At 45.3% G+C, this 17,572-nt stretch overlaps 2 protein-coding genes across 3 annotated transcripts in view; both read right to left on the bottom strand.

Moving 5' to 3' along the window:
* Positions 1 to 980, bottom strand: part of LOC140187455 (aurora kinase C-like) — a 32,305-nt gene extending 31,325 nt beyond the window's left edge. The window contains exons 1-2 of the mRNA XM_072242769.1: positions 826 to 980; positions 534 to 672 (exon numbers count right to left, since the gene is read on the bottom strand). Of these exons, the coding sequence (XP_072098870.1) occupies positions 534 to 672; positions 826 to 870 (184 nt within the window). The 5' untranslated portion in view covers positions 871 to 980. The remainder of the gene's footprint in view (positions 1 to 533; positions 673 to 825) is intronic.
* Positions 981 to 6,429: 5,449 nt separating this feature from the next.
* Positions 6,430 to 17,572, bottom strand: part of nup88 (nucleoporin 88) — a 38,559-nt gene continuing 27,416 nt past the window's right edge. For both annotated transcript variants that reach the window (XM_072242975.1, XM_072242976.1), the window contains exons 12-17: positions 12,675 to 12,800; positions 12,258 to 12,323; positions 10,971 to 11,051; positions 10,753 to 10,879; positions 9,599 to 9,729; positions 6,430 to 7,717 (exon numbers count right to left, since the gene is read on the bottom strand). In XM_072242975.1, the coding sequence (XP_072099076.1) occupies positions 7,654 to 7,717; positions 9,599 to 9,729; positions 10,753 to 10,879; positions 10,971 to 11,051; positions 12,258 to 12,323; positions 12,675 to 12,800 (595 nt within the window). In that variant the 3' untranslated portion in view covers positions 6,430 to 7,653. The remainder of the gene's footprint in view (positions 7,718 to 9,598; positions 9,730 to 10,752; positions 10,880 to 10,970; positions 11,052 to 12,257; positions 12,324 to 12,674; positions 12,801 to 17,572) is intronic.

Genomic DNA, 17,572 nt, shown 5'->3' with positions numbered 1-17,572 from the left:
TACAGAGGAGATGTCAGGGTAAGTTTGGGTTTTTTTTTAAAACACAGAGAGGGTGGTGAGTGCATGGAATGGGCGGCTGCCGACGGTGGTGGAGGCAGATAAGATAGGGTCTTTTAAGAGACTCCTAGATAGATACATGGAGCTCAGAAAAATAGAGGGCAATGGGTATTTCTCAGGCAAGGACATGTTCGGCACAGCTTTGTGGGCCGAAGGACCTGTATTGTGCTGTAGGTTTTCTACGTTTCTATAGCATAAAAGCCAGGACCAACAAGCTCCGGGACAGCTTTTTCCAAACCACCAGACTGATTAATTCACACTGACACAATTGTATTTCTAAGCTATATTGACTGTTCTGTTGTAATCTTACTATAATAAATACACTATTTATTACAAATGACTATTAATTTGCACATTCAGAAGTAAGATCAATCTTTTTACTCCTCATGTATGTGAAGAATGTAAGAAATAAAGTCAATTCAATGGTCCTGTGCCTGCAATTCCCAGTCATCCCAGCAAACACTTAAATGCTGTACCTGATGCCGGTGTTGCTGCCGCAGAAACTTTAGACATGTTTCTCAAAGACAACAGTGAAGACGATGCAGAAATAGACGGCCCACTCAGCTGTTTCGTCAACAGATACTTTGGACTACCAAACCTATTCGGAGTCGGAGGCTGTGGAAGGGAGAGAGCTTGGTGAAGGAGAGAGAACTCCACTCCCCACCCTATCTGGCTCATCGCCTGGTGCTCCAACACCCCCCATCCCGGCTCTCGCCCCTGACCGCCCCCAACCACCACCACCACTCTCCCGGCCCCTTCCTCCCACACCTTGAGTCCAGGACGCTGAGGGTCGTAATTCTCCTTGGAGGTCATTCCGGAACAAGGCGCGACGGCGGGCCGCGGAGAGTGAACGGTTGCTGGGCCTCGAAGCCGCCGGACTCCCCTCACACTCGCTCTCCAACCGCCCCGCCGCTCAGTTCAAACCCCACTCACCCTTCCTTGATTGGTTGCCTGGAAAATACCTCACCAATGATTGGGTACTCCTGTTGTCACGTGACATCACATACTCCAATCATATTTGCGATTACTGGACAGACGGGAAGATTTGGTGGGACTTTCCGGTACAGTCCTGAAGTGGTTTAAATTGCAATTGCAGGACAGGGAGTGTTTTGTATTGATGTTAGCTGCATAGCTGACTGAACAAAAATGACATGCTGAATGCCTCAAGGGTCCACATTCAGGCCTCTTCTGTTTAACATTTACATGCTCCCTCTAGCTCATGTCAACAAACTAATTTACCTTAATTATGCAGATTACACTCAGATTTATATAGTGGCATGCAAAAGTTTGGGCACCCCGGTCAAAATTTCTGTTACTGTGAATAAGCGAGTAAAAGATGAACTGCTTTTCAAAAGGCATAAAGTTAAAGATGACACAGTTCTTTAATATTTTAAGCAAGATTACTTTTTTTTAATTTCCATCTTTCACAGTTTTAAAATAACAAATAAGGAAAAGGGCCCAAAGCAAAAGTTTGGTCACCCTTCATGGTCAGTACCCCCTTTGGCAAGTATCACAGCTTGTAAACGCTTTCTGTAACCAGCTAAGAGTCTTTCAATTCTTGTTTGGGGGATTTTCACCCATTCTTCCTTGCAAAAGGCTTCTAGTTCTGTGAGATTCTTGGGTCATCTTGCATGCACTGCTCTTTTGAGATATATCCACAGATTTTTGATGATGTTTAGGTCAGGGGACTGTGAGGGCCATGGCAAAACCTTCAGCTTGCACCTCTTGAGGTTGTCCATTGTGGATTTTGAGGTGTGTTTAGGATCATTATGCTGTTGTAGAAGCCATTCTCTTTTCATCTTCAGCCTTTTTACAGATGGTGTGATGTTTGCTTCCAGAATTTGCTGGTATTTAATTGAATTTATTCTTCCCTCTACCAGTGAAATATTCTCCGTGCCACTGGCTGCACCACAAGCCCAAAGCGTGATCGATCCACCCCCTGTGCTTAACAGTTGGAGGGGTGTTCTTTTCATGAAATTCTGCACTCTTTTTTCTCCAAACATATCCTTGCTCATTGCAGCCAAAACATTCTATTTTAACTTCATCAGTCCACAGGACCTGTTTCCAAAATGCACCTGGCTTGTTTAGATGTTCTTTTGCAAACTTCTGATGCTGAATTTTGTGGTGAGGACGTAGGAAAGGTTTTCTTCTGATGACTCTTCCATGAAGGTCATATTTGTGCAGGTGTAGAACAGTGCACCACCACTCCAGAGTCTGCTAAATCTTCCTGAAGGTCTTTTGCAGTCAAACAGGGGTTTTGATTTGCCTTCCTAGCAATCCTATGAGCAGTTCTCTCAGAAAGTTTTCTTGGTCTTCCAGACCTCAATTTGACCTCCGCCATTCCTGTTAACTGCCATTTCTTAATTACATTATGAACTGAGGAAATGGCTATCTGAAAATGCTTTGCTATCTTCTTATAGCCTTCTCCTGGTTTGTGGGCATCAATTATTTTAATTTTCAGAGTGCTAGGCAGCTGCTTAGAGGTGCCCATGGCTGCTGATTGTTGGGACAAAGTTTGAGGAGTCAGGGTATTTATAAAGCTTTAATATTTGCATAACCTGGCCTTTCCTAACAATGATTGTGAACAAGCCATTGCCCCAACAAGCTAATAAAGGTCTGAGACCTTGGTAAAATTTATCTGAGAGCTCAAATCCCCTGGGGTGCCCAAACCTTTGCATGGTGCTCCTTTCCTTTTTTCCCCACTCTAAAATTGTACAAAACAAAAATAATACACTAATCTTGCTTAAATGTTGAAAAGAATGTTTCATCTTTAACTTCATGACCTTTGGAAATCAGTTCATCTTCTACTCACTTAACTATTCACAGTAAAAGAAATTTTGACCGGGGTGCCCAAACTTTTGCATGCCACTGTATGTACTAACAACGTATATCAACAGCTCCACAGATACAGTATATTCTGGGCAAGGGTTGCAGGTTTTCCCAGGCTCTGTAGTTCAACTGAATACCCAAGCTTGCTAATAAACAGTATGTACTTTTAAGTAAACTGTGTTTGACAATTATTCCCTGGGTCTGATCCTAAAGACCTCTGGTAGAGAGGCAGATAGACACATTTAGTACATCATCCACAACTCCTCACCCCTTTCCATGGAACCCAGGTTAGTAACCCCTGTTCAAAACTTTCCTATTCATGTACTTGTCCTAGCACTTGTTAAAATGCTCTTATGTATCTGCCTCAAATTTGTGCCAGCTTAAAACAGCAAAACCAAGCAGAAGGTAGGCAACAATTTTTCAGTGTATCTTTGTTTTGTGCACAATAGCAATCTCCAACCCCCAGCTGCATGCTATTTCAGTTCTTATGTTTGAGGTTTCAGGGTACTTGGAGGCACATGACAAAATAGGCTAAAATAAGCAGGGTTTCCTTAAGGGGAAATCTTACCTGAAAAGTCTGATGTAACTCTTTGAGGAAATAACAGGCATGATAGACAAAGGAGAGTCAGTAGATGTTGTTTATTTGGATTTTCAGAAGGTCTTTGCCACAAGGCTGCTAAAGATGATAAGAGTCTATGCTATTACAGCAAAGATAGTAGCGTGGATAGAAGATTGTCTGATTGGCAGGAGGCAAAGGGTGGGAATAAAGTGGGTCTTTTCTGGTGGGCTGCAGGTGACCAGTGTTGGTGTTGAAACCACTTTTTTCCCCCACATTATATCTCAATGATCTGGATGGCAGAAATGATGGTTTTGTGGATGATACAAAGATAGGTGGAGGGGCAGATAAGGAAGCCAGGATTCTGTGGAAGGACGAACAGATTAGAAGAATGGGCAATGAAGTGGGTGATGGAACAGTGTCTGGAAGTGTGTGGTGATGCACTTTGGTAGAAGGAATAAAGGCATAGACCATTTTCTAAATAGGGAGCAAACTCAGAAATCAGAGGTGCGAAAGGGATTTGGAAATCCTTGTGCAGAACTCCACAATGGTTAACTTGAAGGTTGTGTCAGTGGTGAGGAAAGCGAATGCAAAGTCAGCATTCATTTCGACAGGACTAAAATATAAGGCTTTGTAAGACATTGCTCAGCCTACACTTGGAATATGCTGAGCACCTTTGTGCCCCTTAAGAAAGGATGTTTTGGTATTGGAGGGGGTGTGGAGGAGGTTCACAAGAATGATCCCCAGAATGAAAAGTTTGTTGGCTTTGAGCCTGTACTGTACTCACTGGAGTTTAGAAGAATGAAGGCGGATTTTATCGAAACCCATTAAATATTGAACAGCCAAGATAAGAGTGGATGTGCAGAGGATGCTTTCCTACAGTGGTGGAGTCTTTGACCATAGGGCTCATCTTCAGAATACAAGGATGTCCCTTTAGTACAGAGATGAGGTGGAATTTCTTTAACCAGAGTGAGAAAGTGGTGAATTTGTGGAATTCATTGCCACAAGCAGCTGTGGAGGCCAGTCACTAAGTGTATTTAATACAGAGGTTGATAGGATCTTGACAAGGGTGTCAAAGGTTATAGTTAGAAGGCAGGAGAATGGGGTTGTGTGGGATTATAAATCTGCTACGATGGACTGGCAGAGCAGACATGACAGGCTGAATAGCCTAATTCTGTTCCTATGCCTTATGGAAATTTTGAGAACACCATGTTTTGACTTTGTCAGAGATTGCTTTCCCTAACCACCAACTCCATCTTTTTCTCTTGCAAAAGTCTGAAGTTGAAGTTTGGGCTCATTTTTGATCAACAGATGAAGTCAGACCAAGCTTGAACCTTCATTCCTAACATCTATTTCTTCCTCCATAACATTGCCAGACTTCGCTGCTGTACCAGGTCAGCAGAGGCTGACAGCTGGATCTAGATCTCACTCTCTCTTCAAATCCATGGTTTGATCAGCCCATATTTGTAGCTTTTGTGCAACACCTATGTCTCTGTGAGTCTGTCTTCTGGAAGTATCTCAGCCTCGATGTTGATGATTGTACCTGCTCCGAGGTCTGGAGTTGCATTCAACAGGAACAGACAGGGTGTAATTCAACCTGGTGTCCTCCTACATCACATCACTGTTCCCTCCAAGCTGCACAGAGGCGCGGCTGCGCAGTAACTGATATGTTCCCACACACATAGCCTTTGTTGCCATGCAGATGGAATTGGATGCAGCTAGAAAAAGTTTCTTAAACATGGAAGATTTTCTTTGTTGTGCTGCATTTCAGTGTACACTAACTAATACATAAAATCAAATGTGAATTTTCAATTTTCATTAAATATTCATAGCATGTATATTACAAAAAAAAATTAAAGGTCTGTGCAGTTTTCAGGCCGTGTAAAAGTTTCCTGTTCACAGCAGTGTCAAATTACCTGACCCAAGGAACTGTATGAATCCAAGTTGTTGTTGAGCACCACAAGCCCGTGGAGCTTGGACCAAGGTGAAACCACCCCCTCCCCACCCCCTGTCCCACAGCGTTCCACCTTTGCCATTCTAAACATCCTTTACTCCCGCCAGAATTACAAACTGTCTCTTTGCTCCATGTTGACAAACACAGTACTGTCCTGTGCAGAAGTCTTTGGCTTCCTAGCTATGTGCTGTAGGTATTATGATTGGTACTTAAATACACAAAAGATGGGATTGAGAAGAGCACAAAGTTTCTGTTGGATCAGTATTTGTACACAACTAGTCAATTTCTGTACAAAAGTGGTATACCACTGTTCAAACTTCAGACAGTTTGGCAACTCCTTATGCACAAGTAAGTAGTGTGATTGAAGGACAGCAGGTTGTCAGAGTCCAGATCAACAGCACAGGTACAATTATGACAGTTAAGAAGCTTTATCAACAGACTTGGGAAAGGGTCCATTTCCCTGCTGTGTAGCTCTATGACTCCAATCACTTGATTATCTTAAGCTCCAAAAAATATTTGAATACACTGTTTCAGGGCTTCCAGAGCCTTCTTGGAGTAATTTTCATTTTAGTCCTAAGCTGACCTCAGACACAACCTGTGATTCTAGTCACTTCAAACAAGGCAGACAACATTCCTGTTGTAAAATGTTTGTGCATTTCAACCAGATCACCTCATTCTTCTCATTTCAAATGGGTACAAGGTCCATCTGCTTAAGAGTGGCAGATTATGGAAATTCCACCTTTTCCAGGAATGCTTTCTACTCTTTTCACTGTACTTTTTGTACATGTGACAATAAACCAAATACCAGGACAAACCTGGAAAAACCTTGTTGTACACATTGTCATAACTATTTGCTGAAAACATTTCCCCATGCTTCCAAAGTAAGCTGGTGTAGATGCAGGAAATTCAAGATCAGAAACATTATTCAGAACTGATGACTGCTCATTAAAGTTGATGAGATGCATTACCTTCTTTCCTCTAAGTCAACTCAAATTCCAACTAACATGGTCAAACCTGCTTTATCAAAATTCATGAACAAGATTATAAAAAGTACCACAAAAATATTTATTCAGACAAAAGTTTGTGCAGTACAATAACTGCATCGCAGTTTACCTTTTGAAAATAAGTCATTTGCTTCTATACTTTAGGTTTCAGGTTTAATAATTTTAGCTTCAGAGTGCAAAACTGAGCAAAATGTGAAACATTTGACATGATCCACACATTACAGATTGGCCAACTTTATTTTTGCACAGCACTTTTCCTTCATCCAAAATACGGATTCACATCAGTGAAATATGTGTGGTACAAAAATTACAGAGTGCACAAGGTGACAGACTCATCTGCAGGAGCTCCTGAAATTTCCAATTATTAAAGGGTTTTCTTTAGTCATTATGGAAACAGACTGAGGCAGGATGATTACACTGCCTGAGCAGCATCCTGTTTTGCCAACGGGTTAAGCACCTAGCATTTACGGCTGACACACTTGTGCTGAGATGGACTGAAATGGCAGCACTATGAGCACTTTCAGTGGTAGAGAATGTTGATCACTGCAGTCTAGAGCTGCTGGCTCACAGCTCCAACCACCCAGGTTCAATGTTACTTCTGGGGCTGTCTGTGTGGAGTTGGCACGTTCTCCCTGTAACATCAAGGTTTCCTTCTATAAATGTTTTTAGATTGATCAGTGACTGTAAATTGTGCATGGTTTATGGTAGGAAATGGGTCTGGGACACAAGAGGGTTATGGGATTGCTCAGTCAGTATTGAGGTAATGGGTTGAATGGCCTAAGTAAACAAACAAATCAACAGCATCGCATATCCAAGAGGTTTGCTTTCAGCTCCCCATAAAAGCTGATGCCCAAGTAGTGGATCCAGTTGATATATAATCCTTTAAAGCATAGAATACCTGCTGTTTCACTCAATTTCTAGTCTTTACACAAGGGGTGCATCTGTCCACAGCATGAATCAGGGGCATGACAGAAGACAATATTCTCTTGAAAGGAGCTTTTTAATAACAAAATATAGAAAACAAAACTAATTTAATCACCTTTAAGGGAGGGCTATAAAAAACCAATCTGAATACCTTGTGTATTGTAAACAAACCAATTCCATCTTGTACAAAATGCCATCAAAACTGAAAGCTGGAAGTTTTGAAGCGTCTGAAAGGCTGCCTCTTGTTTCTAGAGAATTCTCATTGTTTTGCATCCTGGACACCTTTACAAACATTTCACTTTGAAGAATAAACTGCTGTCTGAGAACATTTAAAAGTTTATATGAGTTCGTATGCTATTAATTTTCTTCACCATTTCAGCAATATGTTCACCCCTGAAACAGAAAACAATAACAAGTTAAAGGAGCTTGGTTTCTCTGCCAAGTAGTCCACTCAGATCCCCACTGTTCCACACTTCAGTTCAACCACAACGAGCAGCTTAATTCTCTGCCAACCTAGATCCCAGATATTTTAATACCTTCCATCTGTTCCAAAAATAGTTATTCTGCAAATCAAATAGGGTGTTAGACAACTAGTCTACCCACTATAAATAACATTTAACTACTTCATACAAACCTCATAATACTTAGGCAAATTTTAAGTAATCATAGACTATTCTTGGTGGAACACAACTTCCTTAATCAATCTTGTGCTGCACTCAGTACCCCAGCAACCAGCCAGTTACCGAGTGTAGGGGCACTGACCAAACACTCATTTACACTAATCCTACCCAATCTCATTTTACTTCCCCTCATTTTGATCATTTCTCAACTTCTACCACTGGCAGCAACTTAGAAGACAACTAACCCACTGATTCACACACCATGAGGACGTTAGAGGAAACTGGAGGACCTGAGGAAACCCATGCAGGCAAAGAGAATGCATGCAGACTCCACACAAACAGCCGAGATCAACATTGAACCTTGTTCACCAAGGCCACAAAGCAGTAGCTCTAACAGCGGTTGTGCTGTCAGGAAGAAATTCAACACTCCACATACATTTATAAGTCAGGGGCTGTGTCATCTGGAAGAGAACTTGCTGTAAATGTTGTACAGCTCAGATTTGGGACGTAGAATCAAAGGAACCTTTGAGTCTTTGGAGTGCATTGTATATTTACAGAAAGGGCTTTACGAAATGGAATATGGAATTCTCTTGGACAAACTGATGTTGGAGAATAAGACCTCCTGTACATCAGATCAGGAGACAGCTTTGTCTAGCACTTTCACCTCGTCTGCCACAAAAGATGCATTTTCCCAGTAGTCACCAATTTTAATTCTACTTCCCATTCCCACTCTGACATGTCAGTCTCTGGCTTCCACTACTGCCACAATGAGGCCACACTCCGGTTGGAGGAGCAACACCTAGGTAGCCTCCAACCTGTCAATTCCTCCAAATTATGGTAACTCCTCCCCACTCCAGGAGTGCAATCTGTTGAACTAGACTGATTTGATAACTATCATAGGTTATCCTTGACCAGATAATTAACTAAATGTCAAGCCTCAAAGGCAGTGGATCATATGGTTTCCCTGTATATTTGTGAACGAAGATTGTGACAGCAGGGTTCCTCTTTTCCTCAGAGTGAATTCTCTTCTTTATCCTGTTTGCTTCCCTCAATATGATCACCATTAGCTCCCCACAGGGAGACAGAGTTTTGCGCTTTGTTTATCATGCTATGATAGATAGCAGGGACAGCTCAGATTGGTTTAAGAATATTCTTTCACATGAAAATCCCATGTACAGTATCATCTACTGCAAGTGCAGAGTTGTGATTAAAGACAGTGACTCTAGGGAACATTGTGGGGAAGAGGTAGTGAAGACTGGAGACAGACAAATTTTGAAGAAAAAGCTTATACATTGGTGGGTGGGGGAGGGGTGGGAAGCAGGTCAAAATTAAAGGCATTACTTCTCTGGAAAGTGATAGGGCTACGCAATTAATGAATCTCTGGAAATCTAAACTAAACTTTGATACTCTGGTTAAGATGTTCCTGAGCACACTCACCAGCTTCCTTTGTGCAGCAGAATGTACACTTTATGCTGCTTTACATAACTACGCGCTCAACACTCCTTGATCACAGAAACATCAGCAATAACTGGTGTGTGGCTGCCTGCTCCAGCCTGAGAAGCTTGAGTACTCCTGATGTACAGCAACACTGGTAGCTGCTAACCAGTACAATCTATAACTAAACCAACAATCACAAAGCCCCAGTGGTACTCACTGTTCCTTTAGCACCGAATGGATGCATTTCTTTTGAGACGCACTGAGAGTGATGCTCTTTTTCCGCGCAGAAGGGAAACCATTCTCTTCTGGCTGTATTTCCTTCTGCTGATACTCAGTCTTCATTTGAACCTGAGATTTAAAAAATGTTACGGTTAGATAAATGTTAAAGTCCAAAATACTGTTTAAAACCAATCTGAGCACATGCAAGATGTATAACTTTTCTACACTATGGTAACCCCAATCCAGTACAGCACAGTCAAGAGCAATTCTAATATAGTGCTTGCTGCACAATACCAAAGGAAAATAACAGCACTGGAGATCAGAGATACGAATATGGAATGTGGAAAATACTCAGCAGATTTGTAGAATAAATGAGGAGGGAAAGAGAATTCACATTTGCACTGGAGCCAAGAGGGCTGATAATGGAACATGGTGGTCACGCAACAAAATATCGGCACAGAGTCAGTGCCAATGGGAGAACAATTATGTGAATTAACAAGGGAAAATATTTGCAGATGCCCGAAATGTGCAAAATGGAAAATGCTGGTAGCTTGATAACTGAAATCATTGGATCTTGCTGTTGAGTCCAAAAGGGTGCTATGTGCCCAGCTGGAAGCGATGCCCATTCCTACAAAAAGCTTCACTGAACCATTGGAGAATGAGAGCAAAATTACAACTTGGGAGTGGAACAGACAATTACAATAACAAGCAGTAGTCAGCCAGGCTGAGCTTGGTCACCCCACTAGACAGAAGGTTATAGTTTATCATAGACAAGGAATAGGGAATAGCTAATGGAAATATGGGTAAACCATTGTTTCACCAAGAGAAACATTGAGTCCTGCACCACCCTGAGATCAGTGTTCCCGCTGCACTATTAAACAGGAGGGTGTTGTTGGACTGGAAGTAGGGACTGGTGGTGATGGAAGAGCCAAACAGCAGACACTTCAAAATGACTACTTCTGCCAAAACTCCTGAAGCACAGAGACCACATGCTACTTTTCAGACCAATGTCAGAAGTCAAGGATGTTGTTTCAGAAACACTTACAGAAATCAAAATATGCACAGTATGTAAAATAAGATCTCAGAGTTATCAGAAACAATAGCTTCCAAAAAAATTCAGAAATTAATATTAAATGACAGTAGGATTTATGCCTGTGTAATGCTGCTTGCCAGGTCACCGAGCTGGTCATGGATAATAACAAGTTCTTTCTTCATATCCCTTTCGCTGTCAGACAGCACAGGAAGACGTGAATTAAAATTGTGTAAAATGTTCTTCACCCTGTAATGTGGAAAATATCAGAAGTTTTTCCACAAATACTGAACTTGTAAATCTAGAAAGTTTTCTTTCAGATTCTTCCCTTGACACATACCTTTGCAACACTTCTTCTTGTTTGAACTTTACCTCTTCATATTTACTGGCAAGCTTCTCTGCCATTTCCTGTAGAAGCTTTCTGTTGAAAAGAGTTAATAATGGTCAGCACCTCCAAAGCTCCTCAATTATTTACGCTGTTTTACTTTACCAAAACAGTTGATAATCTCCGTTAAATTTACTGCTACTTTTAACTTAATCAATGTATTAAACAGTAAATAACAAAATATGTCAACCATCTCCCATCACTTTCAGACAGCTGTATTATCAAACTGTCTTACTGGATATTGACATAATGCCACAGAGATAAAGTCACGTCGCCTGCTTACAGCTACCAGGAGAGAGGCATCGCAGCCGGTGGCTCCACCAGGGATGGTGAGGCACAGCATCCAGGCTGGAGGGGAGACTGTGTGGCCTAACTGCTGCGCTTGGAGGGCAGGCCTCTGGGTCTCTCTCTTTCCAGATGTTGGAGAACATCAGGGGTTTTCTGCATTTACTGATGTGGACTATGGGCTATTTTTCAGACTTTTAATTTTTATACTTTGTTTTCACTCGTTTTCCCATTTTTTTTTGTGTAGGGGAGGAAGATTTAGGGGTTGATATTCTTGTTGCATTTTTTGTGGGCAGAAGGGGATTTGGAGCCCAATGTTCTTGTTGCATTTCAAGCGTGGGGAGGGGGTGGGGGGGTCGATACTCTTGTTGTAGTTCGTGTGGGGGAGAAGGGGGTGTTGATGATTGCGCTGCCATTCTTTTTTTGTGCAGAGGGGTGTGTTTGCTGTTTCTTTCCAAACTGACTTTCATGGTTTTTCTTTGCTTTGTGGCCATCTGGAAAAGAAGAATCTCAGCTTTGCATACACAAGGAAATCTGCAGATGCTGGAAATTCAAGCAACACACACACAAAAAATGCTGGTGAACGCAACAGGCCAGGCAGCATCTATAGGAAAAGGTACAGTCAACGTTGCGGGCCGAGACTCTTCGTCAGGACTAACTGAAAGAAGAGATAGTAAGAGATTATGATTTACTATCTCTGTATTACCCTGGATTCCAGCAGCTGCAGAATCTCATGTTTACGACTGGCTTTATACAGTATATAGTTTATATGCATTTTCTACATGTAACCTATCTTTGCTTAAACTGTCTTTTGTCTTCCTGCAACTTGAAGATGCATTGAAAACAAAATAAAACCGTCTGCAGCTTAAACAAATGAGCCAGCAGGTTAGCCTTCAGTGCACCGTGATCTGAGTAGTTTGTGAATGCTGCTACTGTGGATCTACGCCACATACTTACTGCTCCTTGAGGCACTGCACAAGATCCTCCTGCTGCTTATTCTTCTGATTACTTAGAAGCTTCACCCTGGAACACATAAATTGTGTGAAGCAGCCTCACTCACAAACAGGCAAAGGACAATGGAAAAAATATCAAGAGTCAAAATTCTGCACACATCAGCCAAACTTTTGCCCCAAATACTGCCTCGGAGACAGAGAGATCAAGGGAAAAAAAAAAGCCATCAGAATCAACTTGGTGATAAAGCAGTGAAAAATTTAATCTAGGGTTTGAAAAATTCGGGAGGCTTGGAAGAAAACCATTGTTTTGTTGCACTACAGCACATTTCATACAACTCAATTTTGGAAGATCTGGGTCAATTGGTAAAAACAGTGTGCAGCATTGATTTTAACTCATGTTATAAATGATCTAGAGGATTACCTCCGTGATATCTCTTCTCTTGCAAGAGCCTGTTTGAGGATATATTCTTCTCTGAAAACTTGGGTGGCTCGACTCAAAAGCTGCAAGCACTCTTGTGGTGGCGGAGTTCCCTCTGCATCTGAAGCTCTGAATTAATGAGATGTGACTACTTGGTTAATACAATTGCATGAGCTAAAATGTCTAACCATGTCAAAGTTTAGAGTAAATTCATGATCGAAGTATATGATACTACTCACTACTTCGAGACCTGTTTATTTAGTGATACAGCATGGAATCAGCCCTGCATTGAGCCACCCCACACAGCAATCCCTGACATCCCTGATTAACCCTAACCTAATCATGGGACAATTTACAAGAACTAATTCACCTACCCAGTAAGTCTTTGGATGGTGGGAGGAAACCAAGCACCTGTGGAAAACTCACCCATTCCACAGGGAGGACGTGAAAACTCCTTACAGACGGTGCTGGAGTTGAACTCTGAATTCTGTCACCGAGCTGCAATGGTGTTGCGTTAACTGCTACACTACCTTGGCACTATTAAAACACGTGTAAATAGAGCCAAAAACTTGCAGCATAGTTTTACAAAAACTACATACCAAGACTAACAACCAACGTACAAAAGACAAACTGTGCAAATAAAAACACTGAGAACACAAGTTGTAAGAAAGCCCTTGAAAGTGAGCTCGTAGATCATAGAATCAATTCAGAGTAGTGGTGATTGAAGTTATCTATGCCATTTTTGATGGTTGTAGGGTATTAGCTGTTCCTGAATCTATACAAGCCCTATTGCATCCTAAACAGAATGCAATAGAATAGAAAAAAAATACATAATTCAGGCAAGAACAGTATACACCAATGGGATTACTAAATAAACCAGGCAGAAATTAATAAGCAGTACAGCACAAGTATATGATGCTTCTGACAACAGGTTACAGGATCTGTGTCCTCCATGTTTGCAAATCATGTTTAAAATGGCAACACTGTAGCAGTGTGCTACACACAGCACTAGAATAACCACACGGAGTCGGTGAGTTGGAGTTGGGATAAAGAGATTTATACAAACTTCGCGGCCTGCTTTAAAGCCTTCCCGTTCCCGCCCTCCCCGGGCGGGACTGCTGTGGGGAATGCATATTCCCAGACCCTTGCCGCGTGCGGGACTTTCCTCCTGCTGGTGAAGATGGCCTGGCGCCCTTTTTGGGGCCGGCCCTCTGCCTGTGCACGCTGTTTCGTGAGCCGGTTCGTGTGTGCTAGAAAGTGGGTCGCCACATAACCACCACCCCCCAGAACCGGCGATACCTCCCCCAATGTCCACAGTCTGGATCGGCCTCTGTTTGGGAGGTCTGCCCCTGTGCCGCGGTGCCTGAGCCTGTTCCGGCTGCGCCAAGTCTACATGGGCCAGTTTGAGTCGGTCCACCGTGAAAACTTCCTCTCTCCCCCCAGTGTCCAGCACGAATGTGGACCCGTTGTTCCTGATCACCTTAAACGGCTCCTCGTAGGGCCGCTGTAGCAGTGCCCGGTGTCCGCCCCATCGTACAAAAAGAAACTTACAGTTCTGCAGGTCTTTGGGTACGCAGGTCGAGCTCTGTCCGTGCTGTGAAGTGGGGATGGGGGCCAGGTTACCGAGCCTCTCCCGTAGTCTGTCCAGGACTGCTGTGGGTTCTTCCTCTTGCCCTCTTGGGGCTGGTATGAACTCTCCTGGGACGACCAGGGGTGCACCATACACCAACTCGGCCGACAAAGTGTGCAGATCTTCCTTGGGCGCCGTGCGGATTCCGAGCAGGACCCAGGGAAGCTCGTCCACCCAGTTAGGCCCTTCCAGGTGGGCCATGGGAGCCGACTTCAGGTGATGGTGGAAACGCTCCACTAGTCCGTTCGACTGTGGGTGGTAGGCAGTTGTGTGGTGTAGCTGCAATCTTAAAAGGCTGGCCATAGCTGACCACAGGCTGGAGGTGAACTGGGCGCCCCTGTCGGAGGTAATGTGGGCCGGTACCCTGAAGCGGGCTACCCAGGTTGCGATCAGTGCTCGGGCGCAGGATTCGGAGGTGGTGTCGCTGAGCGGGATCGTCTCTGGCCATCTGGTGAACCGGCCTATCATAGTTAGGAGGTACCGCGCTCCTCGTGACACTGGCAGGGGCCCCATGATATCCACATGAATCTGGTCGAACCTCCGGCGGGTGGGTTCGAACCGCTGCGGCGGAGCCTTGGTGTGTCACTGCACCTTGGCCGTTTGGCACTGCATGCACGTTTTAGCCCATTCACTGACCTGTTTACGCAGTCCATGCCACACAAACCTGTTGGCGACCAGCCGGATGGCTGTCCTGATGGAAGGGTGCGCTAAGTTGTGAATGGATTCGAAAACCCGCCGGCGCCAGGCTGCTGGGATGACGGGGCGGGGTTGGCCGGTAGCTACGTCACATAGTAGGGTCCTCTCACCTGGGCCTACGGGGAGGTCTTGGAGCTGCAAACCGGAGACTTCAGTCCTGTAACTGGGGATCTCAGCGTCTGTCTGCTGTGCCTCTGCCAGTGCTGCATAGTCCACCCCCTGGGACAGGGCCTGTATGGTAGGTCTGGATAGTGCGTCCGCCACGATGTTGTCCTTTCCCGAGACATGCCGGATGTCCGTCGTGTACTTGGAGATGTAGGACAGATGTCGCTGCTGGCGGGACGACCGGGGTCGTACACCTTCGTGAACGCAAAGGTAAGCAGTTTGTGGTCTGTGAATGCGGTGAAGGGCCTACCTTCTAAGAAGTACCTGAAATGCCGGATTGCCAGGTATAGTGCCAATAGCTCCCGGTCGAAAGCACTGTATTTGAGTTCGGGTGGTCGTAGGTGTTTGCTGAAGAACGCCAGGGGTTGCCAGCGACCCTCGATGAGTTGTTCCAGCACTCCGCTGACTGATGAATGTCCGTTCTGGGGTGCACTAGCATTGCGGCGTTTGCCAAGGCTTCTTTGGTTTTAACAAAAGCGGCTGCAGCCTCTTCGTCCCAGGTAATGTCCTTGCCCTTACCTGACATTAGACTGAACAGGGGGCGCATGGTTCGGGCTGCTGAGGGGAGGAAACGGTGGTAGAAATTCACCATACCCACGAATTCTTGCAGGCCTTTGATTGTGTTGGGTCAGGGGAAGTGGCGGACCGCGTCTACCCTGGCGGGCAGAGGGGTTGCCCCGTCTTTAGTAATCTTGTGACCCAGGAAGTCGATGGTGTCGAGTCCGAACTGGCATTTGGCCAGGTTGATTGTAAGGCCGAATTCGCTCAGGCGGGAGTAGAGCTGGCGGAGGTGGGACAGATGCTCTTGATGACTACTGCTGGCTATGAGGATGTCGTCCAAATAGATGAATGCAAAGTCCAGGTCGCGTCCCATCGCGTCCATTAGCCACTGGAACGTCTGTGCGGCATTCTTTAGACCGAAAGGCATTCGGGGGAATTCGAAAAGTTCAAACGGGGTGATGAGTGCTGTTCTGGGGATGTCGTCCGGATATACCGGAATTTGATGGTATCCCCAGACGAGGTCTACCTTGGAAAAGGTCCTTGTGCCGTGTAGGTTTGCTGCAAAGTCTTGAATGTGCGACACAGGGTAGCGGTCTGGCGTTGTAGCCTCGTTCAGTCTGCGGTAGTCACCGCATGGTCTCATGTGCAGGGGGGAGGCCCATGGGCTGCCGGACCGTCGTATGATCCCCAATTCCTCCATCTTCTTGAACTCCTCCTTTGCCAGTCGGAGCTTGTCCGGGGGAAGCCTTCGAGCACGGGCGTGGAGGGGTGGTCCCTGGGTTGGGATGTGGTGCTGTACTCCGTGTCTGGGCATGGCTGCCGTGAACTGCGGTGTCAGTACTGATGGGAAATCCCCCAGGACCCTGGTGAATTCATCGTTGGACAGCGTGATGGAGTCCAGGTGTGGGGCTGGCAACTTTGCTTCACCCAGGGAGAACGTTTGAAAAGTCTTGGCGTGGACTAATCGCTTCCCTTGCAGGTCGACCAGCAGGCTGTGGGCTCGCAGAAAATCCGTCCCCAGGAGTGGTTGGGCCACGGTGGCCAGTGTGAAGTCCCATGTGAACTGGCTGGAGCTGAACTGTAGCCACACCGTGTGGGCATTGCGCTGCCATTTGCGGCCCTCAGGGTGGGGCCGGGTTCTCTGTTGCGGGTGTCGTAACTCGTTGGAGGTAAAACGCGGATCTCCGCTCCGGTGTCGACCAAAAATCGGCGTCCCGACTGCTTGTCCCAGATGTACAGGAGGCTGTCCTGATGGCTAGCAATCGGCTGCGGCTGGGCCTTGGCGTTGCCCGGGAATTTGCAGGGTGGTCTACAGCCACGGGCCTCTGTGCCCCACGCTGGTGGTAGAAGCACCATTGTTCGTTGGGCTCTGCTGCCGGGCCTGGTTTGGTCTGTCGTTGGGCACACGGCTTGGTGATCTGTGCCACGGAGGCCCCTCTCTCTTTCCTGGCATTCCACAACACATCTGCTCGGGCCGTCACCTCCCAGGAGTTGCTGAAATCTGCGTCGGACAGCAGCAGGCATATGTCCTCGGGCAGTTACTCTCGGAACGCCTGCTCAAACATGAGGCAGGGTTTGTGTCCTTCAGCCAGGGCCAGCATCTCGTTCATTAATGCTGACGGCTGCCTGTCTCCCAAACCATCCAGGTGCATTAATCGGCGTGCTCGTTCGCGCCGTGAGAGTCCGAAAGTCCTTATGAGCAGGGCTTTGAATGCTGTGTATTTGCCGTCCTCCGGGGCGACTGTATAAACTCCTCAACTTGTGCAGCAGTCTCTTGGTCGAGAGAGCTCAGCACGTAGTAGTAACGAGTGGACTCCGCGGTTATCTGCCGAATGTGGAATTGTGCTTCTGCCTGTTCAAACCACAGACGGGGTCTCAGCGGCCAAAAGCTTGGCAGTTGTAACGAAAC

This window comes from Mobula birostris, chromosome 25 (assembly GCF_030028105.1).
Source record: "Mobula birostris isolate sMobBir1 chromosome 25, sMobBir1.hap1, whole genome shotgun sequence".
Taxonomy (NCBI): Eukaryota; Metazoa; Chordata; class Chondrichthyes; order Myliobatiformes; family Myliobatidae; genus Mobula; species Mobula birostris.
Note: the sequence above shows the minus strand (reverse complement) of the source record. Positions and strands in the feature narration are given on the sequence as shown.